The following is a 13449-nucleotide window of genomic DNA, read 5'->3' as shown; positions in this document are numbered from 1 at the left end:
TTAGTTGTGGATACACTGCAGGGCGTGGACACATGGCAACGCCCCCCACATTCTGTTGTGCTGCCTTGCAAAAGCCTGCAGCTGTCCCTCTACTGTACAAAACCACATAGTTCTCTACAGTACTGTTACTGTACAACGCTTTGAGCAAGAGAGGCTGTATGAAGAACTGCAGTCTGTTCTGAGATGACTGTGAAAGAACACTTGAAACACCATTAAAAGTAAAACATGAATTCTTATCCCACGAGACGAACCGTCACTTGATTTTTTTTGTGAATGTGAATTATCATAGATAAGCTGTGTAAACTCAATCTTCATTTCCTGGAGTCGTTGCGCATACATTATATGCAAAAATATGAGGCCTAGAGGAATGGTTTTGGCAGGTTAAATAAACACTACAGCAATGGGAGAATGTGTGGAGTCCTGTACAGCTCTCTGAGGTACGTCTACAGTATGCATCATCAACCCAATGACACAACATGATTTAGCAGTCTTCGTTTATTTTGAATTGGCTTTTCCTGTTAGTAAAATGACAGTTTTTTTCTTATGTACACATGACCTATAAAAATAGACGGGTAAATCGGGAGAGAAAACAGAGGGACGTCCCCCTCCGTACTATTTACATCAATAGGACAACACCAACATTCACACACGGCCCAACACAAAACAAAAGTATGTGTAGTGCTCCAAACACTGACATTAGCAATATCCAAAACATCAATAACGACACAAAATAACTATGGGCTTCCTGTCAGAAGTATAATTATTTTCTGTTCAAAATAAAATGTCTCCAATGGAATTTACAATGTTAACAGTTGTATATTATATTACGGATTTTAAACTTAAGCAACATAACTTAAGCATTGTACAATCCAAGCATTTTAAGTCGGAGTCGACTCATAGATTTTTACAAATAGATCAGCATCACATCTTTAATAAGCAGTGCGCTTTACTTTTTCACATTCAATTTATCACAAAATATCCCAAGTTCTTCCATTTCTTTTCTCAATTCACGAAACATATACATTTTTGTGCCACCTTCATTTCTCATTCTACCGGGATCAACTTTATGGAGAAGAAACGTCTTTTCAAAATGTTTTGTATGCAAATCTGCCATATTGGTGAGAATGGGTATTCTGACCAAGCCTGTCTTCATACAAAAATAAGAGCTATATTACAAAAGCAGTCCTGTCTTAGTCATTTGATGTGAGTTCACATTTTGCTAAAATTCAGGACTCAGTCGAACTGTTATGCATTGAACGCATCTATGGAACAATTAAATAACCTAAAATAGTGAGCATTCATATTCCTAAAACCAAAGAGGTGTTTGAACAGAGCAGATGACTCAGTGCATGGGGAGAATCCTCCTCTGGCTGCTCCACTGGAGAGCACAAGATCTATGAAGCCCTTTACACATCACCGTGTTTAATGTTTGATATAACGTCACAACAGTCATACAAAATCAAAAGATGTCACAAACATTTAAAAGGTCTACAATGTCTTTTCACAAAGCACTTGGAAATACTCTGTCACAACGCACACAGATAGTCAAGGCAGAGTTCTGTCTGGTGACACAGAGATGGTTGGTGGAGAAGTCAGGGTGTGTGTTTTGGACCTTCCAATGATTGTGTGCGTATTTTGCGTGTGTGTGAGAGAGAGAGAGAGAGAGAGAGAGAGAGAGAGAGAGGGAGAGAGAGAGAGAGAGTACTGTGTACATGTGTGTGTCTCTGGTGACTGGATAAAAGACAGGTCACAGTGGAGCAGGTCAGTGCTGTAGATGTTCTTGTTGTTGCTGATCAACTGGAGAACTGTCAATTGATCCTTTGGAACTGAGTGTGTGTGTGTGCGTATGTGTGTGTGTAGGTGTGTGTGTGTGTGTGTGTGTGCTATCGTGCCCCCGGGCCTCCTGGTCCCGGTCCCTTGCGGGCTGAGCCGTGGCTGCTGTGGTGGTGACTGGAAGTCGAGTGTTTCTGAGGGCCAGGGGTCACAGCGCCACCTTTGGCCTGGGGGGAGGAGCTTCTGCTGGGGGTGAAGGCGGGGGCGGTGCCGGACCGGCCCAGAGAGGGCTGCAGGGGGCTGGCTGCAGGAAGGCCCGCTGTGATGGGGGGCAGGAGAGGAGGGTAGAAAACGTTTTCAAAATCGGTGACAGAAAGACCACAAGTCAGCAGAACCATAAACACAGGCTTTCCAGGCTCAACCCGTTCCCGCCGTGGTGTTTGAGTTCCCTGCTGAGTAAATCTCTCTCTAACCAGGACCCATGCTGATGTTTATGACAGAATAACTCGCCACTAATGGCCCTTTATAATCATTAGCACAAGACCTCCACCCGGCCTGTAAAGAGGTGCTGTGTGTGTGTGGGTGTGTTTAGGTGACACCTTTGGATACGCTGTAGCCGTAGGCGGCGTACGCTGCTGCCGACGCGGCTGCCGCCCCCGCCTTCGCTCCCGCCATGGCGGCCGCGCTGCCCGCCGTAGACTTGCGCCCGCGGCCCTTCCCCGCCGACTTGGCACTGCCTCCGGAACCCTTCGGCCGCCCTCGACTCCGCCCGGTCCGGCCCCTTCCTGGGCTCGACGTGTCCTGGGCCGAGACGCCTGGACGAGAGAGAGAGAGAGAGAGAGAGAGAAGGAATGATCCCAGCCCAGTGAGAAACACCAGAAGGTTCTAGAGAAAAAAGCACTTTTTGTTTTTCCGTGGTCTGAGCACGTTCTCTGGTTGTCTGCCTGCGTGTCTCGTCTCACTGGTGCTTTCTAAATCCTCTGTCCCTCCCCCTCGTCCCCTCCACCACGGCTTTTCTTCCCTTCCCTCCCTTCTTTCCTCTCCTCCACCTGGTTTTGATCGAGATGCTGTGGTTAAGACTGGGCCCGGGTCCCAAACCCAGATTCTGATACCACAATCCCCCCGTTAAGTAGGCTCGGCCCCTTACAAGCTAAACCTCAAAAAAAGTCCCCCCCCCAGTACTCTCCTTCTCCACCTCTCCCCCACCCCCTTCTCTCCCTCTGCCATCACTTTTCCTGGAACACCCCCCCTCCTTTCCCTCCTCACTCCCTCCTTCATCATCCCTCTCCTCCCCCCTCTCCCCCCTGTGGAGATGTCTGGACTAGACTAGTCCCTGTGTGGAGATGTCTAGACTAGACTAGTCCCTGTGTGGAGATGTCTAGACTAGACTAGTCTCTGTGTGGAGATGTTTAGACTAGAATAGTCTCTGTCTGGAGATGTTTAGACTAGACTAGTCTCTGTGTGGAGATGTTTAACAATAGTCTCTGTGTGGAGATGTCTAGACTAGACTAGTCCCTCTGTGGAGATGTCTAGACTAGTCTTTGTGGAGATGTATAGACTAGACTTGTCTGTGTGGAGATGTCTAGACTAGAACTGTCTGTGTGGAGATGTCTAGACTAGACTAGTCTCTGTGTGGAGATGTTTAGACTAGAATAGTCTCTGTGTGGAGATGTCTAGACTAGACTAGTCTCTGTGTGGAGATGTTTAGACTAGACTAGTCTCTGTGTAGAGATGTATAGACTAGACTTGTCTGTGTGGAGATGTCTAGACTAGAATAGTCTCTGTGTAGAGATGTATAGACTAGACTTGTCTGTGTGGAGATGTCTAGTCTAGACTGGTCTCTGTGTGGAGATGTCTAGACTAGAATAGTCTCTGTGTGGAGATGTCTAGACTAGACTAGTCTCTGTGTGGAGATGTTTAGACTAGACTAGTCTCTGTGTGGAGATGTCTAGACTAGAATAGTCTCTGTGTGGAGATGTCTAGACTAGAATAGTCTCTGTGTAGAGATGTATAGACTAGACCTGTCTGTGTGGAGATGTCTAGTCTAGACTGGTCTCTGTGTGGAGATGTCTAGACTAGACTAGTCCCTGTGTGGAGATGTCTAGACTAGACTAGTCCCTGTGTGGAGATGTCTAGACTAGACTAATCCCTCTGTGGAGATTTCTAGACTAGACCTGTCTGTGTGGAGATGTCTAGACTAGACTTGTCTGTGTGGATTTGTCTAGACTAGACCTGTCTCTGTGTGGAGATGTCTAGATTAGAATAGTCTCTGTGTGGAGATGTCTAGACTAGAATAGTCTCTGTGTAGAGATGTATAGACTAGACTTGTCTGTGTGGAGATGTCTAGTCTAGACTGGTCTCTGTGTGGAGATGTCTAGACTAGACTAGTCTCTGTGTGGAGATGTCTAGACTAGAATAGCCTCTGTGTGGAGATGTCTAGACTAGACTAGTCTCTGTGTGGAGATGACTAGACTAGAATAGTCTCTGTGTGGAGATGTCTAGACTAGAATAGTCTCTGTGTGGAGATGTCTAGACTAGAATAGTCTCTGTGTGGAGATGTCTAGACTAGACTAGTCTGTGTGGAGATGTCTAGACTAGACTAGTCTGTGTGGAGATGTCTAGACTAGACTGGTCTCTGTGTGGAGATGTTTAGACTAGAATAGTCTCTGTGTGGAGATGTCTAGACTAGTCTCTGTGTGGATATGTCTAGACTAGTCTGTGTGGAGATGTTTAGACTAGAATAGTCTCTGTGTGGATGTGGATGTGGATATGTCTAGACTAGTCTGTGTGGAGATGTCTTCTTCAGTTCACAGACCGGGAGTCTACGGGCCTCGTTAGCAGCTCTCATCACTCATAGATCGCCTGGAAACTGTTTCATGCTGTTCCACGATAGAATGTGGTTTTGTGGAGACGTTAATTTGATACAAATTCTCCCATGGTAAATTTGAGAAAATCAGCGAGACATGGGCAAAGGGCTGGTAAGGATTGGATACGAGCAGACAGTTAACTAAAAGCATGTAAGGAAATATGTGCTCACAAGATGTAGCTTTAAGTGATGCCAAATCACTTAATAAGCTGAAGTAATCAGATCTTGCCTGCCATTTATAAAGGAACCTCAAATGGTTCCTTTCCTGTCGTATGTAAGGGAACATTCAGCACTTTCTCCTGCGGGCAGACATAATCACCCCCTGGTTGTGATCTATGAGATAAGCCAGAGAATATGGCGTTCCACGTCTCCGCCTGGTCCCTCTAGCTGGTTGCGATACGCGAGATAAGCCAAGGGCGCTCTACGTCTCCGTCCGGTCTCTCCGTTTCCACTAATCACAACCTTCCAAAAGCCAGAGTGATTACTCTCCACCCTGATACCGCCATGTCTAATATGCTGTGTAACTATACTGTAACGCAAATGACATATCTCTCTGGAACGGAGACCGAATGACTGAGCCAGCCCCCCCCCACTCCCCCCTCCCCCCTCCTCCCCCACTCACCGTTCATGTTGTCGGAGACGGACCCTGAGAGTGAGACGGGCGAGTTGGTGGCCCGCGACTGCGGCGCCGAGGACACCGGGTCATCCACGATGACCAGCATGTCGCTGCTGCTCTCGTCGGCGTCGGGGTCCGGCGGCAGGGAGCCGGGCTGCAGCTCGCTGCTCAGGGAGATCTGCCCGGCGACAGGAGCACACACACACACACACACACACACACAGGCCTGGGGGATCAGCACCACTAGGGGGGGGGGGGGAGAGAGATACCGGCGCAGGAGAGGGTCAGAAACGTAGGATGGGAGTGGCGGAGGAACAGGAGGTAGGACGGGAGGACGGGGCAAAGGCACGGCGCTCAAAACACGAGGCGGGGCGTGTGAGAAATGGGAGGAGCGAGGGAGGGAGGTGAAGAACAGGAGTGAGAGGTATGTGACGGACGAGGGCGAGTGAGTTCCAGGTCCGGAGCGCACGCGCTGGGGGGACCCCAGGCTGGGTTGAATGAAGGAGTCCTCCTCCCTTCTCCTCCTCCATTCACCCTCTCCCTCCTTCCTTCCCTCCCTCCCTCCCTCCCTCCCTCACCTCGCTGAAGGGGCTGGGCATGGCCGAGTCCATGTCCACGCTGATGAAGGAGTCATCGCCGTCGGCCGACAGGTTGGAGTTGTCCGCCGAGGGGGCCGAAGGGGTGAAGGGGATGACCAGGTTCATCTCCTTCCTCTTCTTAGGCTCACACTCATCATCCTTCTTCCTCTGGAGAGAGTGAGGGAGGGAGGGAGGGAGAGAGAGAGAGGGAGGGAGAGAGAAGGGGGGGGGGGGGTGGGAGATATGAGGTGACTGTGGATGGAGACTGAAGACGTTTTGTTCAGACTTTGTTGCTAAAAGTGGGCGAAAACCATTTGAGAGATTGAAAAAACCCTGCACTGCAGAACCAATACAAAGTCTTTACATTACATTAGTCATTTAGCAGACGCTTTTATCCAAAGCAACTAACAATAATTGCATTTAACGTAGGAAAAGCCAATGTACTACTACTTGCCAGAACTCACAAGTGCATCTCCTTTCTCAAACAAGTGATTAAGCACATAATGTAGTGCTGAAGGCAAAGTGCAAGTATAGCAATCTAAAATACAATAGGATCTTAAGAGGGAGGATCGTGGTAGTACTTCTTGAAGAGATGAGTTTTGAGCCTACGACAAAAGATGGGCAGCGACTCTGCTGTCCTGACATCAGTGGGCAGTTCATTCCACCACTGCGGGGCCAGGACAAAGAGCCGTGTCGATCAACCGCAGGGGCCTCGGAGTGATGGGACAACCAGTCGCCTCGAGGTAGCAGAGCATAGCGGTCGGGGGGGGGGGGGGGTTAGGGTTTGACCATGGCCTGGAGGGGGCTGTTCCTTTCATTGCCCTGTAGGCTAGCGCCAGCGTTTTAAACTGGATGAATGTTTTGTTTTGTTTCTCAACTCCAAGTTTGTCTGGAGAACATTATTTCCGGTGAGGCGGGTCCTTCACCCTATTATAGATGCAGGCAATGGCGTGCGTGCATGCGTAAGTAATTAAGTAGGTACTTGCATATTTACTTACATAAGTATGTAAGTAAGTAAGTATGTAAATAAGTAAGTATGTAAATAAGTAAGTATGTAAGTATATAAGTAAGTAAGTATGTAAGTAAGTAAGTATATAAGTAAGTAAGTAAGTATGTAAGTAAGTAAGTATGTAAGTAGGTAAGTAAGTAAGTAAGTATGTAAGTAGGTAAGTCAGTAAGTACGTAAGTAACCAATGGTTCTCGAGCCTAGTGGCCATAGGGCAGGAGCCTATCTCCTGATTCCTTATCATGAGGCAGCTTGATGTACAAGTACACCCCTTGGACATGATGCTAGTATGTCGCAGGGACTCTGATCGGTAGCGTCCGATTTAGGTGCAGTTCTAGCGGTTTTAAACGGAGATGTCTCCGGGACCAGGTGTGGCATGGCGAGACCAGCGTGGACGTGGTGGCCAGCTCTGTGAAGGAGACCCGGGGTACCCACCTTCTCGGCGTACTTCTCCCTCTTCCTCTTGCGGTCCTTCACCTTGCTGCTCTCCTCCTGTTGACGCTTCTCTTCCTGTCGCACGCGCACTGGGACGGCGGGAAAAAAAGCACGTCGGCCAATCAACACACGGCGTGACCTTTCAGCGGCCTGTCGCAGCCCGGCGTACTAGACAATAAACGAAGCACTTCGGACTGTCGACAAGAGTGAGTGTGTGTGCGTGTGTGTGTGTGTGTGAGAGAGAGAGTTCTCACTCACATTTCTTCTCCAGTTCGTCGTCGTCCAGCAGCAGGCTGACCACCTCTTTAGGCTTGAGGGTGTCTGGTTTGAAGTTGCCTCCAGAGATCACCATCCTCTGAATCTAGAGGGAGAAACACAAGAACAGGGTCACCACACCGGGCCCAAAAACATTCTGTGTGTGTGTGTGTGTGGAGGGGGGGGGGTGTTCATTTTGGCATGCCGTAGACCGTAGCATGAATGTATATTCCGTCATTTTATCTCCCTCTCTGTGTATACCTGAGTGAGAGAGACGTGTGTACACCTGTGTGTGTGTGTGTGTGTGTGGGGGCCTCATTTTGGCATGCCGTAGACCGTAGCATAAATGTGTATTCCGTCATTTTGTCTCCCTCTCTCTGCGTACGCGTGTGTGTGAGGGAGACGTGTGTGTGTGAGAGACGCGCGTCTCACCTCGCTCTTCTCCTTGGCGCGCTGCAGGATCCTCTCCTCGATGGTGCCCTGGCAGATGAGGCGGTAGACGGTCACCTGCTTGGTCTGGCCCAGGCGGTGGGCGCGGTCCATGGCCTGCTGGTCCACCGTGGGGTTCCAGTCGCTGTCGTAGAAGATCACCTGGAACACAAGAGGCGGCCGGTCACGCGCGTCCTCCCCACATTTTAGGACGTCCCCCTTGTTTTCTGTTCGCTCACTCACGGTGTCAGCGGCAGTCAGGTTGATGCCCAGACCTCCGGCTCTCGTACTCAGGAGGAAGACAAAGATATCATTCCTGAAATAGAGAGAGAGAGAGAGAGAGAGAGAGAGAGAGAGAGAGAGGGTTAAGGAGGTGCATAACATTAGAACATGCTCTTTCTATCAGTTCCAAGCCCTGTGGAAGTAATAGCCAGGAACGTTTCAATACACCCCACACGGCCCTTAGAACACGCGGTCCACAATGAGATCAAGCACAGCATCGGCCCGCAGAGGACTGCGCTAATGCAAACCAGAACACACACACGCACGCACACACGCACGCACGCACGCACGCACACACAGGCACGCACGCACACACACGCACACACACACACACACAGACGTTAAACCCTAGCTCATCCACTGCTGACTGACAGCACCGTGGGGAGAGGAGGATTTTACATCCATGGTCTGGAAACAAGCACGCACACACACACACTCACATACATGTACGTGGACACACAGGCACACGGACACACGCTAACGGTCCTCGGAGGGGGGGGGGGCTTTCTGTCTGTCTACCCACCGGCTCTGGAAGTCCGCCACCATGTCTCTGCGCTCCGAGATCTTGGAGGAGCCGTCCAGACGCATGTAGGTGTGCTTACGGTGAACCATGTACTCCTGCTCGCACAGGAAACGACAGGGGGAGGGGAGGGAGGGATGGAAAAACAATCAGGTTATAGCGGTTTCCTGCATGATTGAACATGATTTAACTCGCTGCTCCGGGCCAGAGATTCAGGGTCCACTCTCTAGTAGCTGGAACGCAGACATAATACGAATATTGTTTGAAAGGCCTCAAGTCGATCGCCGAGCAGTGAGAGAGAGAGAGAGAGAGAGAGAGAGAGAGAGAGGAGAGAGAGGAGAGAGAGGGAGAGGGAGAGGGAGAAAGAGAGAGAGAGAGAGAGAGAGTGTCTGGTGAGCGTTGGTTCTGACTCGAGCCGCCCGACTCCCACGGAGGGCCTGGAGTCGCAGCGGTTCCTTTCTCAATCCCCGATGCGTGGGAGGCCGCTGACCGCTGACGACCGTCGCCTGGAGAGCCGGGCTTGAGACGGATTGAATCAGCTGTCTCTGATATTCATTTCAATCTGGGCGTTTCTCGCAGGAGGAGAACTTAACGTCTGACGTCTGTCCCCGGTGTTGAGAAGCGCTTGCCTCCAACCGTCTGGAAATGACCTTCCTGTTTGTCTTGGTGAGCCAGAGCTGAGGTAAACCCATTCTAATGCCGGCTTTAAACCAAATTAAACAGTCCCAGAAGATGTTGAGAAACTCGCCTTAACGCTGAGAGTCTGTTTTTCTTTCCCTTCCTACAGACTGCAGCGTTTTGCACGACAGCCATCAGGTCTCAACCCATCACGTTTCAACCAATCATCCAGAAGTACTTTGCGACTCACAGACACCACAGTCGACCTCCGTCTCAATCCGTCTTTTACACCCCCGTTCCAAAACCCCCTCCCTCCGCCCCCACCACGGCCGACCTCCCTCTCAATCAGTCACCTCGCTCCCCCCAGTCCAAACCCCCGTTCCCTCCACCCCCCCAACCAGAGATCCGTAGGCCCAGCCCTCCTCTCCCTGGTGAGTGGCTCTGGTCCCAACGCTACATCTGGTCCCACTGAAAGACCACTCCATTAGGGCCATTAGCCTGGTGTGTGTGTATGTGTGTATGTGTGTATGTGCGATGGCGTGTGTGTGCGCATTAGCCTGGTCAGCGTGTGTGCGCGCGCGTTTATGAAGACGTTAGCGCTCGCGTGACAGCGTCGTGAGGTCTAGCCGGTGTGAGGCCTGACTCATCCTACGAAGCCTCGCCCGTTTCCCAACCCCAAACGACGACGGCCTTGACTCCACAACAATTAGCTTGCACATCCCCCCCCTTCTCACTCACACACACACACACACACCCCTTACCCTGCCTCAATCCACTGGGACGGAGAGTCTGACGACGGGTAGGACCGGAGAAAATAAACAGGACTAACGGGTCGGAACGGACTGCACACACTACCGTGTGTGTGTGTGTGTGTGTGATAACTCTGTCAGCGTTTGTGTGTGTGTGTGTGTGAGCAAACACTAACGGGAAGCGTTCCTGCGGCCGGTGCGCTGCTGTCACTCCGCCTCGCTGTGCCTGTCCGTCGGCCGGCGCACCAGACCGCTGCGGCAGAAGGGAGGTCTCGGCGGCGCGGCCGGCGGTAAATTAGATGAACAAGTCCACGCCAGGCCGCGGCGGTAATCGGTACAACGTGCCACAGGCCTCCCCGTTCGCCGCGAGCTTATTCGTCTGAGCGGCTGGGCCTCGGCGTGGCTGCCAGCCCGGTAATGGGAGACCGTGAACCCATTTCCGGCCACCGGAGGACGCCAGCGCCGGCGTCGTCGGGGTTTCGGGCCGACCGCCCGGGGCCCGCCGACCGCCCGGCGAGGTCACGGCGAGAGCGCCGGCGAGGCTGATGACGGCACGGATTAGCGTCAGAGGGGCCGTCTCAGAGGACGGGGCTGCCGGGAATCAACACCAGCTGCGGCACACTGGATCAGCCTGGAGAGGGACTGTGTGTGTGTGTGTGTGTGTGTGTGTGTGTGTGTGTGTGTGTGTGTGTGTGGGGAGAGGGTGTAGACTAGACTTCTCAATCACAGGAGCCTGTAGGTTCTGCCCCCTGTTGGCGATTCAGGGAACAAAACAGTTCAGGCTTTAAGAAGATAATATGTAGGCTTGAACACAACCATATTAGGTAAAGCCCGTCTTAGTAAAAGGGTCAATCCCCCCCCAGCTGCCGATTCCTAACTTTCTCATTAGAATCACCGAGCTCCAGAGAGTGGGCGTGGCCGCGGTGGGACCCCGTGGCAGAATGCACCGGGGCGTTCTCAGTGCCGTTTCTGACGCCAGACAGTTTTCACCGCTGTCGTGTTCCTATGGCATTCCCTAGGTCTCCGTACACACACACACACACACACACACACACACACACACACACACACACACACACACACACACACACACACACACACACACACACACACACACACACACACACACACACACACACACACACACACACACACACACACACACACACACACACACACACACACACACACACACACACACACAGGAAAGCCCATCTAGCCACCTGGGGCAGGGCCGGTACTGGGCTGGTGGAGCGGCGGTGCTGTTGACAGGCCTGATGGGAGGAGTTCCTGATGACCTCATGGAAGAGCCTTCCAGACCGTGGCTCGTTGTTTTGCACCGACCCCAGAGGGCGACAGCGCTGACGCGGCGGAGCGCGCCAGCTGACTAAGGGCCATTGTTGTTGCGCAGCGCCGCTAGAGGCGGCCGGCCCGTTCCCACGCCTGGCTTTCAGCTCCGCCGGAGTCCGCGAGGAGGAGGAGGAGGAAAAAGAAAAAAGAGCTGACCCTTGTTTGTTTAACGTTCCCTCGTTCTGTGCTTTTATGATTGATTGAAATGTTTTATTTCGGTGCTCAAACATACACAGAGAAATACATACAATATTTATTTGTTTGGTGATGTGGCACCAAAAAGGTGTAGGCAGAAGCCGAGGCTTATCTTGGCCTACCCTTATCAAATCTCAAAAAATAAAATTAATAAATATCTGAAATAAAAATAAATATCTAGCTTAGTCTCCCTTCGCCTCTGTCCGTGCCTCCATTTTCCTCCTCCACTCCCACCCCCTCCCCCTTCTCTCCTGCTCTCTCCTGCTCACCCCCCCGCCCCATCCCCCCACCCCCACCACCCCCCCCATCTGCCTGCCCTCCCCTGCAGATGAGGCCCCCTCTAATTGCTCTGACCTGTTAATTAGCCTCTTAATGTGCCCCCCTAACGAGGCCCCTAACGAGCTCCAGGAGGATGGGAGCTGCTGTACCCGGACCCCCTCTAGTGGGGGGACGCAGATGCAGCGGCTCGACCAGGTCAAACTGACACCGTGATACAATAGCCCACGTCTCCGAGAGAGAGGTTACCAGGATATATACAGGGCACAGGATATAGTACTTTGCAACCCTCCATACTCTGGTGTGTGTGTGTGTGTGTGTGTGTGTGTGTGTGTGTGTGTGTGTGTGTGTACGTGCGAGTTGGAAGGCAGACACATTTCCTTCATTCAGCAATGTAAAATAAATGCATCCTCTCCTCCTGAAGGTGTGTGTGTGTGTGTGTGTGCGCATGTGCGTGTGCATCTCACCTCCAGCAGGTCGATCATGCGGGTCATCTGGGAGTAGATGAGGACCCGGTGGCCCTGGGTCTTCAGCCTGCATAGCAGCACGTCCAGAGTGTGCAGCTTCCCGCTGTCCGTGATCAGGGTCTCCTTGTCTGCGACGCAGGGGTGAGAGAGAGAGAGAGAGAGAGAGAGAGAGAGATAGAGAGAGGACACGACGGCCGGCGTTGAGTTTCCGTCCCAACAACTGAGCGGAAAAAAACACAAAAAAAAACAGCGGCGCGGTGTTGCCATTCCCGGTGCAGGGCCACAGAGGACCCCTTTCATTTTCATCAGGCATTTTCGTCCCGCTTGACTGGGCCTGCTCCCTCGGCGCCCACAGCAGCCACGGAGAACACGGGGGTTATCGGAAAATACGATGAGAATACTATTATTATGAAATGGCTAAACGGTTAGTTAGGACAATTATCTGTCACCCTGATCGATGAGCCTCCCCGGTAAGCCTCCTGGAGAATGCAGACGCAGGATCAGCTCTGGGATCAGCCCCCCCCTACCAGCATATAGGCCTATATTCTTTGCTGTCGTTCTGACTGAGCTCACTTTTCACAATCTCGGGAAATCTCCCGACATGACACAAAATGGATATGAAGCCAAAATGTTTAAGATACTGATAACCTGTCTATTAATTATCTTGATTATTAGTGGTCCAAACCATGGACAATGCAAGAAATAGGGATGGGCTGCACTTGAAACAAGCTATCAAACACATTTGGAGGATTTGAATTGCTATTTTTATTCTCAATTTTTTTAGCATTTTGGCACTGGTGATTTCCTTTGGCTCTGGCTAAAATCAGGGAGGTGGGCTTGTGTTACTCTGTCACTATGAGACAAAAGGGTGGGGGTTGGTTGTAACTGCTACCGACCTGGCCCACCACTACGTTGGCTTGACACCCCCCGCTGTTCTTAGGTCGCGACCCTGGTTGAGACTCCCAGAGGACAGGGTCAGGGCCGGGGGGGGGGGGGGTATGAGGGTAGTGCTGGGGCATGGAGACTCCCAGAGG

The 13449-nt window shown here is 51.5% G+C and overlaps 1 protein-coding gene across 3 annotated transcripts in view; it reads right to left on the bottom strand.

The window, feature by feature from the left end:
- Positions 1 to 513: 513 nt before the first annotated feature.
- The window catches only part of ino80 (INO80 complex ATPase subunit), a 39654-nt gene continuing 26718 nt past the window's right edge, over positions 514 to 13449 (bottom strand). For 2 of the 3 annotated variants that reach the window (XM_084439943.1, XM_084439944.1), the window contains exons 27-35: positions 12416 to 12543; positions 8764 to 8858; positions 7962 to 8274; positions 7533 to 7635; positions 7275 to 7363; positions 5834 to 6001; positions 5262 to 5433; positions 2373 to 2588; positions 514 to 2092 (exon numbers count right to left, since the gene is read on the bottom strand). In XM_084439943.1, the coding sequence (XP_084296069.1) occupies positions 1884 to 2092; positions 2373 to 2588; positions 5262 to 5433; positions 5834 to 6001; positions 7275 to 7363; positions 7533 to 7635; positions 7962 to 8274; positions 8764 to 8858; positions 12416 to 12543 (1493 nt within the window). In that variant the 3' untranslated portion in view covers positions 514 to 1883. The remainder of the gene's footprint in view (positions 2093 to 2372; positions 2589 to 5261; positions 5434 to 5833; positions 6002 to 7274; positions 7364 to 7532; positions 7636 to 7961; positions 8275 to 8763; positions 8859 to 12415; positions 12544 to 13449) is intronic. The other variant, XM_084439945.1, reaches the window with a different exon arrangement.

Source organism: Borostomias antarcticus (assembly GCF_949987555.1).
Source record: "Borostomias antarcticus genome assembly, chromosome: 6".
NCBI classification, from domain to species: domain Eukaryota; kingdom Metazoa; phylum Chordata; class Actinopteri; order Stomiiformes; family Stomiidae; genus Borostomias; species Borostomias antarcticus.
This window is presented reverse-complemented; position numbering and strand designations above follow the sequence as displayed.